The following is a 17,214-nucleotide window of genomic DNA, read 5'->3' as shown; positions in this document are numbered from 1 at the left end:
CACGGGGAAATGTAAACTTCTATTTCAATTGTGAGAAGTTATCAAACCATCATCTTTACATTTAGTTTCTGAAGAGCCTTGCTAAGAATGCTCCTATTTTGAGTTATGCTATCGCCTTCTATGCATTGCCTCTCATTTCTTTCTTAGTCTCATGACTCTATTGCTGCCAGTTACAGAACTGTAAGTCAGATTTCCTTCTGGTTGTCTTCTCTTCAGACTCAGATTTGCTTCAGTTTGAAGCCTTTGTTTAGCCTGTTGTTTTGCTGTGCTTAATACTTCAGCATCTCTGCTCTGATCATACTGTGATTATTAAATCCTAGCTGTTACCCAGTTTCAGTGCTTGTTATCATATTTGGCACATCTTCTTGGAAAGGCCCCAAAACAAAATGAATGTGCAGTCTTTAACAAATAAGTAATTCACTTCTAGGAAAACATTTCCCTTCTTTATTTTTTTTGCACAATTTATTTCAATTAACATCTGAAAACAAATCTTCTACTCAAACTCTGATCAAAGTCCTTTTCTGTCTCTTCTTTTTAAGGTTTTCCTAATTGGAAGTCTGACATCCCTGAAAATCATCCAACTCTCCTTCCATGCCTTTGCTTTTTACATAAATTTAGATGTCAGCAAAGATTGTTTAATGAACTCTCTTTGGAGACTCAAAATCATTGCTGCCACTAATATCACCTTCAACTTATGCTCTCTTATTATGGAAAATGTCAGACTGTGACATTTTAAATCCCTACCTATTTTCCCATTTCAGTCTTTTTTATTATTATTATTTCATTAATGTTGTAACAGAATTTTTAGCACTATAATTTTGAAAAGCTGGTTTCTATGATTTTTCTATTCTAAATAAAATTGACTCTGACTTTATGGAAGCTATGTTTTTGGTAAATGTTCATAGCACATTCTGTGTTTTAAGATGATTTGATTTTAGAATTCAACCTACATTGGGAATGTAGTCTAATTCCTTAAAACCAGATAGTTTTTAAAATTCCTTGCTCCTTCTTTATATATGGAAATGATACTGAAATCATTATGTTCTGGGATGCCATCTTCTTTGATCATTTTCCAGATGTCTAAAGAAACAGATAATGCCATAAGTTCAGTAATTAAATCAGTTCAGGGTTCAGCTATATTATTTACTTTATACAAATACGGCAACTAGTTTAGCTGATGTTATTTTAAAAAGATTTTTTGTTTACTACTAAATAAAAAAAAAAAATCACTATTTACTCACTCAGAAACAGTGTTTGGAAAGGTTTGCCAAATGTAGAACATGGCGATGTTTTCCTCTTAGCAGCTGCTGTTCCTTAGCCCACGCCTGTACTATAACACTACCTGGGGGCTCAAGCTGGCACTGAAGCCAAACGTTCACGTAGGTTGGATCACTAATTTTTGCCAAAAGGCTTTTCTGGCCAGTGGCTTTTCAGATGAGAAAAAACAGTCAAGGGAAAATTGAGTTGTTGACTTCTGCCTCTATCTGCAGGATAGATGTAGGCTTCTGGCTTGATCTGGCTCAAGTTACGTGACTCTGCAAAATCAGACACAGATTTAGAAACAGAATAGAAATAGAATAGTTCAGCTGGAAGGGACCTTCAAAGATCTTCAAGTCCAACTGTCTCACTACTTCAGGGCTAACCAAAGTTAAAGCATATTAGTGAGGGCATTATCCAAATGCCTCTTGAACGCTGATAGGCTTGGGGCATCAACCACCTCTCCAGGAAGCCTGTTCCAGTGTTGGACCACCCTCTTGGTGAATAAATTTTTCCAAATGCCCAGTCTGAACCTCTCCTGGTGCAGCTTTGTGCTGTTCCCACACATCCTGTCGCTGGTTATCAGGGAGAAGAGGCCAGCACCTCCCCAGTGTATGAAGAATGCTGAGTTAGGAATGGCCCTGTAGATGTAGCCACAGTTGCACTTACAGCTTCATTTCGTTGAAGCAGTTCAGAAACAAGGTTTCTCAGCTTCTTTTGGAAGCATATCCATGGGTTTGGTATGGTATGCTGAGATAAGGAAGGAGGAATTGTAACAGGGAGTAAACAAGTGGGAAACCTTGATGGCTTGACTTTCATGGTCTTACCATGTAAGATACCACTGTGTAAATGAACTCTGCTAACTCAGTACTGCACTGAGCTTTATGGAGGACGTTGTCTCTACATGCCCACCTTAGAGCCACCAGAGACCTGTTTGTTCCCTGGTTAACATTGGCTGACCTGCTCCTTCTAACACTGCACTCTCTCACAGGAGGAACTGGAGCTTCTGCCACCATTATTTAAGAGCCATCATCCAGGCCATCTTGCTCATAGAGGAATGGTCTTGCTGACCTACTGCTGAAAGTGGTGATCTGTAAGCTATCCACAGCGTAGCGCTGAATTAATACTGCTACTTGAGTTTGACCCAGTGTCTGTGGCTTTCTGTGCTGCTTGAAGCAGAGCTTGGCTCTACTGCCACATAAAGGCTGCAGCTCAGTATAGCAGCATCTGCTGCGGTGGCAGTTCATAGTGAAATACCCCATAATTAAACCGGGCAGATCCTCTCAACCAGAAAAGCTTTTCTTGATTGCGAGAAATCTCCATCAGTTCTGCGTTTTCCAGCCAGTCATGGCTGGCATGGTTCAGGGAACAGCTCTCTTGCAGAGACCTTCAGCACCTATTTTAAATCCTCTCCAGAGAACAAGTGTGTTATCGTCCCTCAGCCGGGTGTTCAATACATGGAGAAAGAGCAGTCAGGTCCTTAACAACTTCATTTTTCCAAAGGACGTCCCTGTGGCCTTTGGATTGTGCCAGAGCAAAAAGCCTCAGTTCTCCATCCCAATGCTGAAATCCAGGCACCTCCCTGTATGTCAGAACCTGTCTTTCACAGTGTCCACAGCTGTCATTGGTCAAGGAAAAAAAAAAAAATAAGACATCAGCACACAAAGGTATGCAGCAATAAAAATTAGAAATTTAAAATTTTCATCATTAAGTGATAAAGAATGCTATGTAGTATGTTCAAATGCACATGTATGTGTGAGGAATGAGATAGCCTCTCTTGGCTCTCTGATTTCTGCTGTAGAATTCTCCTCTGATGAGATGGGAATATGGCAGATGGGTTGGGCTGAGTTTATGAAGTCCCTCGTTTCTCGTGGGGTCTCTAAGAGGCCTTGAAGATGGCCAGTGTTTTGCATCGCCCGGAGGAACTTTAGCGCTTAAGAAAAATGAGAGCAGTGAGAACTGATTTTTGCAGCTGTCAGAAATGGTGTGGGAAGTAGGAGTGGAGGTGAAATTGCACCGCTCCTGTGTCTCAGGGTGCACGTTATCCTGGAGCAAAGACCAGCAAACGAGAGCACATGTGCTACATGCACCACATGGACAGAGCTTAAAAGGCACACAGAGGATGAGCACAGGGCTGGGAGCTGAGAAACAGAGCGTTTTGAGAAAGACCATACGTGAAATAGCACCTCTCAGCTGGTCTCATAGGGGAACGATACTGCTGGGGAGGTGGTTGTGGTACCCTGACTCTTGGGAGCAAGGATCTCCCTTCTTCCACTCACTGGTGGTGAATTTTCCCCCATACATTTAACCTCTGAAGATGAGAAAGAAAAAGTGCATCGTTCTTGGAAGACTGCCAACCCCTGCCCCAGAGATCCCACCACTGCAGAGAACAGTTCATTTTCCAAGCTCACTCAGCACTTCTTTTAAAAGACATCTTAATATAGGAGAATTGGGGAGATATTGCCAAAACAAATGCATCCCAACTACAGCTCTGTCCCAGCTCACATTCCTGAGCCACCTTTCCCACACTGTGCTTCAACAGGGAAAAGGCTGAACAGCTTATGCTGAGCATGAGATCATTAAACCTCAAAACAAATCGTCCCAAGATCAGTTTGGGGGGCATTTGAAGTACGGGAGCTAGCAATGAACAACGTTCCCTGTAGACCCTGGTCCTAGGAGAGGAGTTGGCAGAAGACCCTGGGTAGCTGAGCTGCTCTGCTCTGTCAGCCTCGATACATGCCTTACCACGTGCTTGTCCTCACTGACCATGAGGTAAGTGTGTGTATGACCTATAACAAAGGTTGCTGACATTTTGCATGTTTACAGCTTACCTCACGGTGATTCTGAAATATATGGGTAGTTTATATTTGCATTTTTGAGAGGGTATTCGAGATCTCGCTCTGTAGTCTTTCTAGAACTGAAAAGGAAAAAGTGAAAATAGCAGACAAAACTGGATTGTTTTAAGAGAATATAAAAGTTGCAGTGTATGGTAGAAGGATGGAAGGAGAAGGTACAAGGAATTATTTTTATTGAGCCATTATCATTTAACATCACTCCAGAGAATGAAGAGGGACAAAAATATGATGAATGTACTATGGTTCAAGGCAGGACCACATATATATATTAAGGTCATTTATCATAAATCCAAAAATTTATTAACTCTTCAGATGAGTGAGGGATACTTGGAAAAGTTAATTAATGAGCCTGTCTGTAGGAACACTTATTCAGGAATTAATTCATCTATTTGATTTAGCTTGCTTATAAACTTAATTTCAACCTACAATTCAATCAGGGCAAAAAAAAAAAAAAAAAAAAAAGGTTGAAAACAAATTTTTGCAAAGATGTAATTTATATGACCATGTCCTTGCTTTTGACCCAGCAGAAAAATTTGTAAGGATAATTGCAGAACTCTTGAGGAAAATTACTCAAGGATCTCCAGAGAGAAACAAATAGAAAGTTGATTTACTTCAGATCGCATAATAAGGGGGCCTGAGATGAAGTCACTATGTGAAGCTGACTTCCAGATTGCATTACAAATGAGATAATAAATAAAAGCAGGGATGGAAATTATTAGTGGGAGTCTTGCATGGTTTTTTTTTATTTCACTTGTGATTAGAGTTAATATAATTTTAAATCCGAGTTTAGAGAAAAACATTTTAAAATCAACTTTATTATAATACCTGAAGACTCCAAAGCAAAAACTGTGCCTTTCAGCAAAACTAGCAGTGGAGTCATAAAGAGTTCAGCCTTTCAGTTTAGTTTTTGTATCCTCTGCTCGAACTGTATAACTTGTTTATGTCACTGTCTGTCCATAAAGCTTTCCCAATTGTGTGTTCAGCTTTTACCTTCCTTTCACCCAGAGCTGTGAATTGCTACTACTGCCATCTGAACTGCAAAATGATAACCATGATTTCTGTCTTCAGAATTAAGGTTTCTGAGTGCATGGGAACATACATTTCCTGTTGCTTCGTATGTAGTTATTCAGCAGCAGCTGAAGGATGCATGAGCATGGTACAGCCCCCTGCAGAGTGCCCAGAGTAAAGTTTCCCACACCAGTGAAGTTTCTTTGCTGCAGCATCCTAGAAGAGCAAGGTCGTTTTTGTGGTGTATTCGTGGGAGTGCAGATGTTTTCTAAAAAGCTGACATTTCATCGTAAAAAATTGTGCAGGTCAACAAAACATGACCCAAATTCATGGCAAGTCATCAGAACGTTTCCTTGCATATCCGTGTATCTCCTGTTCCTAGTAAAACCAGAGACCCACTATTAACTGGGTTAATAATGGGTTTACAACATCCCGAAGACTGAAACTTACACACTGAAATTGTTTCCTGAAATGTAAGCAACAGCTTATTTCTGTTCGTAACCTCCACAGCCCTCATATAAATGTCTTATTAGAGCAGATGTTCTTGCATTCAGCTGGGTATTCACAGTGTTGTGAATACCATATTTCAGAATTAATGGCACACCTGCTTGCAGCTGGAGAGAAATTAGGTGTCACACTGTTCGGGCTGTGTGCTTTTCTATCTTAATGCCCGGAGATATTGTGAAAGTATTCTGACACTGCTTCATTATAGCATCACCCACAGCACAGATTGGTTGTTATATGGACTCGCTCGCTTTCGCATTCCTAGGGTGAGATGATTTTCCAATGGCTGATCTGTGTTGGATGAACACAGCAATTTTTATGAAATCGCTTGCCCTGAAAATAGAGTCAGCGCTGTCAGCCCAGGACAATCAAAAGACAAAGCCTAACTGTACTTTGTTCTGATGATACCACATTTACCGTGTCTTACCCTATTTAGTGTGTCCTGATTGCATTTCCAGTAGATGTAGCTACCAAATTATCTCTACTCAGAGTATTTACAGGCCATGTATTAGGAAATGAATTCTCAGTATATCCTTCGTTTCCATGGTAGCTACAACAAAGGTCTGATTAAACTCATAAGAGACTTTCATGCTTTCAAATACTAGTTTCCTGTAAGGCAGCAATTGCCAACCTTTCCCCTGTATAATTACCAGCATGCTCTTGCTATACTTAGCATTGCCTTATCTAGAATTTTCAGCCAAAATTCACCTTTGATAGCGAGTGTTGGTGGCCTTTGGGAGGCCGGTTTCCCATAGCATCGGTTGCCTCGCTGTAGTAACTCAGCTGTTACAAGTCTTCTGCCGCACTGTGTGGTGGTGCAGCAGTCGCTGCCCTTGCTCCTCTTGCCCCCTGCAAGCTGCCTCTTTCTGCATGTCCCTCCAGCTGTGTCCCTTGATGCAGCCCCAGGTGCTGGCCTCCCCGAAACAGACACATATTTGTGTTTTTCCTCATTTGTTAAATGTCTGACTTCAGGGCTGATCCTCTACCGCGGTATAAATAATACATAAATATGTATTATATGTACATAAATAACCTCTTATTAAAAATCATTTGGCGTTCTAAACTCATTAGTGCAGAGCATCAACCTTTTTGATCTTAATAATCTGCCATCCTGTGAGCCAGTCGGTTCCGTTTGTGGCCGAGCCCATGAGAAGCGAGGATGTCAGACCTTCGTGGAGTCCTTGGGCCCGTCCTGCTCTCACTCGTATCAGCACCTTAGCAGGAATTGGCTACTAAAGCAAAGGAAGAAAGAGTTTCCAAAGGAAAAAAAAAAAAAAAAAAAAAAAAGGACAAACAGATGAAAGGCATGAATTCAGATCACACCTAGTGAAGGTATGTCTCCCAGCAGTTTTTTTCTCTCAGGGGTAAGTTTCCTGAAGGGAGGGATGAAAGTGTCCTTACTTCAGAACTGGAAAACCAGGCTGTAGGAGATGATCAGAATCCTGTTATTTTGTTCTGATCAGAATCCTGCACCTGTACAGCAAAAAAATAGGCAACAGCTTGTTTTCCCATATTTGTGTTCCTTAAACATCTGGTGATTGGGTATCAAAAATGTCATTTTTTTCCTCATAGCAGGAAAGCAAGCAGAGTAACACAGAGACATCAAGGCTCTATTATTACTGGGAAATGAAAGACTTGAGCAAAGACAATTGAAGTAATATATGTAATCTGAAATGTAGGTGGAAGCAGACTTCTGCCATCTTGATTCAAGCAACGCACACCTCTCTGCTGGCCTAATTTCTTGTCTTAGAAAGAATAGGGCTGAGCAGTGAATTAGATGCAAGAGAACCACCTGACATGCAGTCACAAGATCTGATTTGGGTACAAAAGAAGACACCATTTTTCTTTTGTCCCCTGAGGCATTTTATGCAATGGGTGTGAGGAACTGTTTTACAGTGTAGACATTTTTAATTTAGCTGACGCTTGCCACGGGAAGAGTGCCCTGTTTCGTGATCCACGCCGAACTAACACCAGATCTGTGACCCGTGAGGAGGTATCGCTTTGCTTACAGCACATCGAATGTTTGACATGCCAGTGGAGCAAATGCAGCTAGTACTGAGCAGAGGAAGCCACCGAGGCATGCAAAACGCACATAGGAAAAAAAAAAAAAGGTTTAAAAACCCCTCCACATGAAGGAAGAATGCAACTGTAACTTATTGAGTAGATTTTGCTTTTTAAAAGAGAAAAGGGAAGAAATTCTCCTGCTGGAAGCTGCATGAGTCTGGGACTAGGAATTTACAGTGTGTTTTACATGTTTCAGCTGCAGCTCTGAGCTTTCAGGAACACTGTGCCTGGCCCAAGTAAAGAACGAGGTGTTGCTGTTAATGAAGTGTAAGGGGAAGGGCGAGTCAGGATGATGCTCCGTGCCAGATGAAGATGCACACTTCAGAAGGGTCTTTTCCTAACAACTGTAGAGAAATGAGTTGTATAAAACTGTGGAATTGCCCCATGTGTGGACCAGGATGAGGGTGAACTTGTTCATCACACAATGATTCCCTTCTTGCCTCAGGAAGGCTGATTTGCTTGTAGGCCTCATCCGAGCCTGGAAGGAGACACACTGTCCTCCCCAGAGCAAACAGCTTGGAGAGGGCAGCTTGTCACAGAGGAATCACACCACTTGTAGGTACACATACGTCTGTGCATTAATGGAGTAAAAGTTCAAAAGAGACTTACTCAGAGCCAATATAAAGCGGACAATATAAAGCCAATATAAAACTCCTGACCAGCCCCTCTTTCTGTGTGCCAACCCAACATCTGACTACATAAAAAATTGTCCCACCAAATCCCAAGAAATGACATGTCAGGTCATCAAAAATTTGGGGGATAAATGGCTAAGGGACACAGCATTTGCTTCTATTTTTCTGGGCATTATTATTTAACTCTGAACACCTGTACTCGTTCACGCTACCCACCTACCAGCAGTTACCACAGGTGTGTCTCTGGCATCTTCTGTCACCCAATTCCCCCTGGTCAGAGCAGGCTACTGCCTCCCACATCATTGTGAACTTAACATGAGAGGTCTCTGAGCATACATGAGTCCCCCAGGTCTCAGCTTAGCTCTGTGTGCTGACCACTGAGTCCAGTCCCCTGCTGGTTTGTGCTGCCAGTGGCATCACATCGGAGCGGTGTTCTAGCTCAGGCAGGGTATTGCTTGGTGCCACAGATACTGGGAAGTGGGCTTGTTTCCCTTTCCACAGATAATTGAATGCACTGATGTGTTGAACACCCAGCCTTTAGGTCATGCTGAGGGATAAAGCTGGGAAAGACAATGAAGAACATGGTGTTCGTAACGAGCTGGTGCTGGGCATTGATGTATTTCAGTGCTGTTTTGTTTTGTTTTGTTTTGTTTTTTCCTAAGCCTTTTCAGTTAAACAGGGACCAGAACATTGTGCCAGGTTACAAGATAAACCAGACAAGAACAATGACTGTGCTAAGCCGAGCACCTCCTGGGAAACCTGGACAATTCGTCCTGCTGGTAAAATAAAGAGTTCACTGCTGCTTGCAGTAGATTAGAGTTCCTGATTATGGAGCCCTGTGGCCAAAGCCATGGGTCATCACTGTGGGAATCTGAGCTCATGGACTCTCCTCTACACAGTTTTTAATTTCTCTGTCTTTGCTCTGAGGCCTCATCTCTTACTCAATAGTTCATCAGCTATCTGAAGAGAAGCTTTCTCTCTACCACGTGCTGCTTCTTACAGCTCCACTTCCTCTGTATTTCACTTACAGACTTTGTTCACAGGAGTATGTTTGTCCTCTCTATCCTGTCATAGAAAGCAAAGAGAATAAACAGAGGCAAACAAATGACTGAAAGCAAGAGCCAAGACTGCTTTAGATTTTCTGTTGAGTCTTTCCTGTGGAAAAGCCAGGTGGGAACAGTGAGGATTTTGCTACCTTTAGGAGTGCTTTAAAGGGTCAGGACCTGGAGTCGTTTTATCAGCCGGAACAGTGCAGTTAGAATGTCACAGACTTCTTCATAAAAGCACATTTCACCTACAAGCATTTTCTTTCCATACAGACCTGGAGCCTTTTAGAGGGCTTGAGTGCAACTGCGTCAAGGTATATCTGCACTTGAACCTCTGTCAGAAGTTTATAAAGGGTGAGAAACTGCAGCATGCTACACCATGAGGAAAGAGAGGAGAGGTCCTTTATTAGTTGATTTATTTTTTATTTTTTAATTGAAGCTCACAGCTCTGTGGCTTTCAAAATCTTCATAGCTGAAGGATTATTTTTTTTTTCAGGAAAAATTAACAAGAAATCTGTATTTTAAAGCAGCGTTCAATCCTACTTTGATGAGTTCAGTTAAGCTGAGTGTACCAGGGTAGATCGAGAAGACAGTCCAGCCACTTGTCAGACCTGCAAGACAAGGGGCATCACCCTGCCAGAGACAGTTCAAAATGCTAAGATGATGTTCACTGCTGATGCTGTGTGTGATGTGTGGAGAATACAGACTGCTCTTTGCTGAGGGGATTTGGTAGGATAAACAGTTTCCTGTCCCAAGGGAACTCAGGTATGGCTTCTTACCCTCATTATACTTTTCCCCAGTGTGTATCACAGCTATGGTTTCCTCCTTTTAATGAACAAGGCACTTCTAATTACTATTTTCTGCATTCAGTTTATAAGCCTCTTTGTGTTTGTTTTTTTTCTTTTTATTTTTTTTTCAGTAGCTGCAAGGGACAGATTGTAGGCAAGCAGTGGGAAAGAAGAGGTCACATACAACATGTCGGGCACCATAGCCAATCTTTCACCAAGCTACAGGCAACGAACTACCACACTCCGGCTCAAATTGATGAGAAATGAATCACCAGAGTCTCCTTTTGGTCAGATATGTATGTTTCAGCTTAGGTTTAAACCAGGAGACTAAGCCTCTGGGTATGAATGGCTTCAGTGCTGTTTGTTAACAAGTCCAGCTGTAGACAAGAATGTCAAAATGGGTTGAAGAGTATCTTCAGAACCCATCGATAGGTTTTCATTCAAAAAGAAGACCATGCAATCTATTGTCTTCCCTCCTCCTAATCCTTAGCCCTTTTTTAAGTCCTTAGATACACTTCATTTCACCAGCAGCATTTTTATTCCTGGGAGTGAACATTGTCAAAAGATTTTTCAGCCAAGCTGGACTGTTCCTGCTGCCTTTTATTCCTCTCTCCCCAAAAGCCTGAAAGCTCTTGGTGGTAGTTCGTGGACCATCTCTGCATGGCGTCTTCAGCCTTTTTTAGATGTGTCTCCTGTCTTGGTTTGATAGCCCCTGACTGAGCAATGTTTTCAGAAAAGCCAACCTAGCAGGCTGCCTGGGAGCAGGTGTGCATGTTCCTTCTGCCCAGCTTCCCTATTGTTTAATCAGAGTTTCTTATCTTTTCCATTGTTTTATCTTTCCTGCCTTTTTTTTTTTCTTTCTTTTTTTTTAAGAGTCCTGTTTGATTTATTCCACAGTAACCCCCGACAAATAAACATATCAGGCATGTGCTTTATTAAGAAAACAATTCAATTCCTGGACTCCCATGGACTCATTTGAAAATGAAAACACTGCAAAGTGTGTTTTAATTACGCTGAGGGCTTTGCCTCTTCCATCAAAAAAGCATCAAAAAAGAAATCCAAGAGTTGGCAAGTTAGGATTCAGTGTCCAGCTGTCACTAAGCATTTTAATAATGACTTTTTCAGTGATCCTCCTTAAAAGAATCTTTGGAAGAACTGCGTAGTTACACCTCATCTCCCTCGTAATGCTTGTAGCAAAAAAGAAAACACAATCCTAAACCCAGTAAAACACAGTTCCTCCTGTCTTGATCAGTAAAATTTATTCTCTTCAGAAAATTGCTGTAGAGCTTTTCAAAAAAAGATAGGAAAGGTCGTTTTTTTTACTGCTTGATATCTACTTTCTATCATTTGAGTGAAAACCAAGAATTTTCCCTGTTTGTTGGATAAGAAAAGCAAACTGTCAGTGAACATGTTCAGTCTTGTGTACATGAACAGGACTGCTGTGGAGTGATCAGGTAGGAATTTATCTTGAGGACATGCTGTTAGGTAAAGACATTGCTTTTTTTTTTTCCTTAGTCTGAACTTTTTGCATAAAACTTTTCATCGGGGTTTAATTATAAGAAAGAATTTAAACCTTCTACTTTTTAAAATAATGACTTCGCAGAAGAGAATTTGTTTTCTGGTTTGCTGTTAGCGTTATAATATTCCTCTGTTTTGGTCCTTCAGCTTCATGGCTCTTTTATTATAGGCTTTTTCTGTGTTTCTTGTTGATTTTCTTGCTTTTCTTTTCCTGATGTGCTCATTTTCTTCCCAATTTAAAATAAAAGTGAAAAACAACTCCCAGAAACAGCCGATAATGTTCTTTTCCTTAGATTTACTCTTCCCTGCAGTCTTTCACTGAGAGGTCCTTAAGCCCTGGCAGAAGGTAGGGAGCACTATTCTTAAAAACGAGACATTGTGGCTTAGCAGCAGCAGGTGTCAGCTAATTCTTCCAGTCATCCTTCCCAGTTGTTCTGTACAATGGGGCACTTCCACTGTTGTGGTCCAACCAACAGCTCATTAAATAAAGGTGGAACACAATATACCCTCCTCTTTTCTGCTGCTTTTCTCAGGAAATATTGCCTCTTCAGAGCTGCCACCACCATCTTTAACCACAAGTGACTTTTATTGGGTACCATGTGTTGTGCATGCTGTCTCCTCATGCACATCCTTCCCCACACCATAGGAATACACAGGCAGATAGGGCAAGGTAATAAAGGCAGACTTATTTCACCATATAGTTGTGATAGTCATTAAGGGATTTGCACAAAACACAGCAATTATCAAAATATGTTGCTGGTATATTTTACACATGATAAGTGGACTTTTTTGAACTTGGTAAGTGGAACATAGTAAGTGGAGTTTTGAACATGGTAAGTGGACTTTTTTGAACTTATACAGCTGTATGTACACATGAAAAGTAGAGAAGCTGTGCTCTGGGGATGTCCCCACTGAGAAGTGGACCTGCCTGTGTTGGAGCCAACAGGTCTAAGCTGGGTGTAACACTCACCTGCAAAGCAGAAGGTTCATGTTTAAAGTGCTTGTCGTTCTCATTCCACCTCAGGCTAACTTTCATAATACTTTTTTCATGAATAAAGCCAAGCGACGGTGGCAGGAGAAGGATCTGGGAATGGGGGGAGCCACTGCAATTTTGTTGTGACACTTCGTAGCTCGTACCTTTTGAGCAAACATTCCTGTTCACTTGGTTTGTGTGACTTTTGTATAAATTAGAAACCTCATTCATTTCAAAATCAGGTGCTGTTACTACACCACACGTTCACTGAAAACAATAATTGTTGTTGAAGCAACAGCTCATTTCAAAACATTGTGAAATGGAGGTTTACTCTAAGGAAGCAGGGTTCCTGCTCTTCAAATACTGTTACAGTGTTCTGGGAAAACTGTACAGCTCGAAGGATTTGTTTGTTGGTACAGCACTCTTCACTATTGCCTCTTTTTTTAGCATGAGGAGAACTGGTGCAGTCCCTCTGAGATCCCGTGCATTCCTGGGCTTTCATCATTTCATATGCACTGTCAGCCTCACTGGAGTACAATCCAACCTGCACGCAGATGCACTGAGTACACAAACAGTTCTTTTCTGCTGGAACACTAGCTTGAAATCTCTCTTTTCTTCCAGATGTCCACACAGAAGCAGTTCAGGCAGCCCTTGCTAAACATAAAGAAAGGAAAATGGCAGTCCCCATGCCCTCAAAACGACGTTCGTTGGTGGTGCAAACATCAATGGATGCCTACACACCGCCAGGTAGGCACTTGTGTTTGTGCATTTTACGGAAAATTTTTAAAAGGTTCTTTGTGCTGCTGTGAACTAATGGTCTGATGGACAGTAACAGAAATGACATCTGAAACACACTGAACATAACATTGAGGTACCTCTGAAGAGAAGAAGGTGGAAAATCAACAGGGGCAGTTTCCGTGACTGCTTTGCCCTTGGTGGTACCTCACCTAGCGTTAATTGCTTTGATCTCATGAGGCCCTAACTATGGTAAAGTTGTGATATAATATGTGACTTAAGGTGTCATTCAAGTTTCTGGTTTATTCCTTAATTCTGCAATGAAGTGTTGTCTTTAAAATTTGTCATACCAGCTTTTTATGAATTTATATGGTCTTTTACCTACTTACTACTCTGTGAAAATACTCCACATGTTTTGCTTTGATCACTGAATTCGGCTGGGACTCAATTTCTCACTGAGGGGTAGGCTTTTTACAGCTGGAAAAGTTTTTCTCAGACATAGTGGAGTGTGTTTTGAAAAATATTTGGGATATTTTGTACTGTTAATATGTGGTTGGAGATCTTCAGAAGATCTCAAGCCACATTAGAAAGGAAGCAACTTCTATTATCCTTATCTGTTTTCTTGTAGAATAATATACTAGCCATTGAAGTAGTGCATGAAAGCTCTCTCAATGTAGTTAGCAATTGTCCTTGGTTTCAGGGCTCTTGGTATTACAGACTTTTCTTATTGTGTTTGCCTGCCTTTGTGAGTTTTTCTTAATGAGAGTTTTCTTTAGATTTATAACATGAACATGCCTTATTTCTACTTAAACAAGCAAAAGCACTGCAACTAACAGGCTGTTTTTAATTATTAGATACTTCTTCTGGTTCAGAAGATGAAGGCTCTGTGCAGGGTGACTCCCAGGGAACTCCCACCTCGAGTCAGGGGAGTATAAACATGGAACACTGGATCAGTCAAGCGATCCATGGCTCTACCACGTCAACCACTTCCTCCTCCTCAACACAAAGTGGAGGCAGTGGTGCTGCACACAGGCTAGCTGATGTTATGGCTCAAACGCATATAGGTTAGTATACCACCGTTTTCAGTATCTTCAGTTTATTGTGAATTTTGTCTCTCACATTCAGCTGATGCTGCTATTTGAAACCTTACAAAAGGTTTCCTTGTGCTTTTTCTTCTTTTTCTCACTTTATAATAGTCTTATTAAAAAAATGCAATTAAAATTTGGGGGTAGACTTCTGTTATGGCTAACAGTCTAGCTGTTGGCACCCAAATATCTAAAATGCTTTGCTTGAATTCCATTACTTAGCACTAAAAGAGATCTCTTTAGGATCCATCAGTAAGGAAAATTAGTGCATGCAGCATTAGGAATTGCTTGCACACAAGTTTCTCCTACTTCTGCAATAGTTTAATTACATGGTTTGAGTGATTTTAGGTAATTCTCTGTTAAGAGTATGTGCTCTTAATTGAATCTAGAATTGGCTGGGATAGCTAACTATGATCAACCTTGACAAATACTACTATATACCATCATAAAGGGAAGCTGGTATTATTATTAATAGCTTGTTTATATTCTGTGGATAGATCACTGAAGTCAAGGCTTTCTTTCCATTACAGACCTAAACGTCACAAACATTAACTGTTTCTGGATATTGTGCTATTGCCATTTGTCTTCATTTAAATGAGGTGGCTATTAGAATGATTAGGCATGTAGAAAGCAAGACTTGTGCTCCCTTCATTCTCCAGTAACTGCTGTTAATCTTATGAAGTGTCTGCTTTGGGTACATTTTTGCAGTGTCTGTTTATTGGGTTGTCTCACTAAAATACGTTGGAGCCTGTATTGGAACAGATCAAGCAACCTTGCTACATTTCTGTTGCACACAAATTTTAGTGTTCCTCAGCTGATCATTCCTTTTCAAGTATATGTAATGAGACACGTGAAAATTTTTACGTGTTCCTGATTTTGTATGCTGAACAGTAGTCCATGTCCCTTTTTCTTCTGCTGTTGGTATAGCTTGATGTAACACCTGTATTTTCAGATGACTAATCCTCTTACCACAGTATGGAATTGCTGAATTGCAGGCAGGGGAAGAATTTGTATTGTATTCTTAAATTCATGCCAAGTGAATAGCTTAGAACCTTGTTTTAGAAACACATACACTTCTGAACACATTAATCATTGCATTTGGTTATTTTCTGTGACTTCATCTTGAAATGCTAGAGGAAATTATAGCATAGAGAATTAAATTTATCCAAACTCTTAAAAGGTTGCATTACTCACACACACAAATCTCATGTGTCTTAAAATATAGCTTCTTTATAATGTGACATTTCAGTAATTTTAAATCTGGCACAGTAAATCTTCTCTTATAATCACTGAGTTTGCAGTAAATAATACAGCATTTTTAGAGCTAAATTAAGATGACAGTATTGTGTGGAAGAAGAAAAATACTATTTTTTTTTTCTCCTTTGTTGTTGACTGGAGCGAGCTCTCCTTTGAAGAAAGCAGATAAGCTTACCTCAGTGTAAATATGTTTTCATTCTGACAATTAGGTACCATAAATAGCAAATCTAGTTGGACAGTAGTTGTGATGTAAAGTTTGTTTGGGTACAAAATATGACTGATATCTGCTAACAGGCTCAGACTGTGATCTTAAGGTTACTGTCTTTGTTGCTAAGATCATTGGAAAAAGCAACAGAATCTGCACAGATGATAATTCTGAGGTATATTCACATGGCTTGATGTTTATTTGGTCCGGGGAGTTGTTCTCCAGATCAGTTTGCAAGAAGCAAATCATCTGTAAGTATGTAAGGATATACTGCCATACTCTGGAGATGCAATTTTGATAACTACAAATTTAAGGGGCAACAGGGAAGACCTGTAATGATAACCAAAAAAAGCCCTCCATTCTGACATCCGCTAGGATTTCACCTCCAGAGTGCATCACAGAATCAAAGGGAGATTTTTCCAGTGAAAGTGCCCTAATACAGTCCTGAGAAGGAATTGGATAAAACATTTTGACTATGATATAATCAGAGTTTAGCTTTCTGTATCATTTAGATTATTTGCATAAGCTATTATATGTTTATTATCTTACACTGTTTATTTAATTTCATGGCTTCTGCTGCTTTATTATGGCCAAGGGTCTAGTATAGGATAGATTTCCTTTAAGTATTTGTTCTCAGCTATAAGACACTCAGGTGTCTGTATGAAGCTACAGAGAGAATTTCTAGTTTGGCATATGTTTCAAAACTGTGTTGGGTAATTCTTGAACTTAGATATCAAAACAGTGAAATCTCTAAAAAATATTTAACATTCATTACATCTTTGAGTCAGTGCTCTATATATTTCTAAGGTCTATAAGCTTTCATTTGTCTGTATTATATTTTTTGGACCTATACAGATATAAAAATCAAGGTGAGAAAACATCCCAGAGCTCAGAAAGTTCATGTAATGATAATCACACAGTGCTTAGTTGTGACTGTAAGTTTAGATAGATTAACGAGTTAAATACCTCACTATAAAATTTCAGTCCTGTAGCTGCTTTTAATGTTTCCTTTATGTGTTTCAAATATGTTTCTCTTTGGAAATCAAAGGCCTCTATTGGAACCAAAGGCCACATAGGTTTCTAATAAAATCAGTATAAGAACATGTGCCATGAGGCATGATGGATAGTTCTCTGACAACCTTAAAATTCTTATGTGACCGGAGGACAAATATTAACTTATGATACAGGGGACTAGTTTGAAATAGCCTCTGTCACCTGGATACTAATGCAGGTGAAACCCGGCTGATAAAAAAGCTACAGCTCTTACTCTGGATTTCCCATCCCTGA

The 17,214-nt window shown here is 40.3% G+C and overlaps 1 protein-coding gene across 6 annotated transcripts in view; it reads left to right on the top strand.

Moving 5' to 3' along the window:
- Positions 1 to 17,214, top strand: part of DIP2C (disco interacting protein 2 homolog C) — a 311,434-nt gene that overhangs the window by 181,490 nt on the left and 112,730 nt on the right. For all 6 annotated transcript variants that reach the window (XM_068673474.1, XM_068673473.1, XM_068673477.1 and 3 more), the window contains 2 exons: positions 13,267 to 13,392; positions 14,235 to 14,444. In XM_068673474.1, the coding sequence (XP_068529575.1) occupies positions 13,267 to 13,392; positions 14,235 to 14,444 (336 nt within the window). The remainder of the gene's footprint in view (positions 1 to 13,266; positions 13,393 to 14,234; positions 14,445 to 17,214) is intronic.

The sequence above is a fragment of the Anas acuta genome, chromosome 2, assembly GCF_963932015.1.
Source record: "Anas acuta chromosome 2, bAnaAcu1.1, whole genome shotgun sequence".
In the NCBI taxonomy this organism is placed as follows: Eukaryota; Metazoa; Chordata; class Aves; order Anseriformes; family Anatidae; genus Anas; species Anas acuta.
The sequence above is the reverse complement of the archived record's forward strand: the minus strand, read 5'-3'. Positions and strand labels throughout refer to the sequence as shown.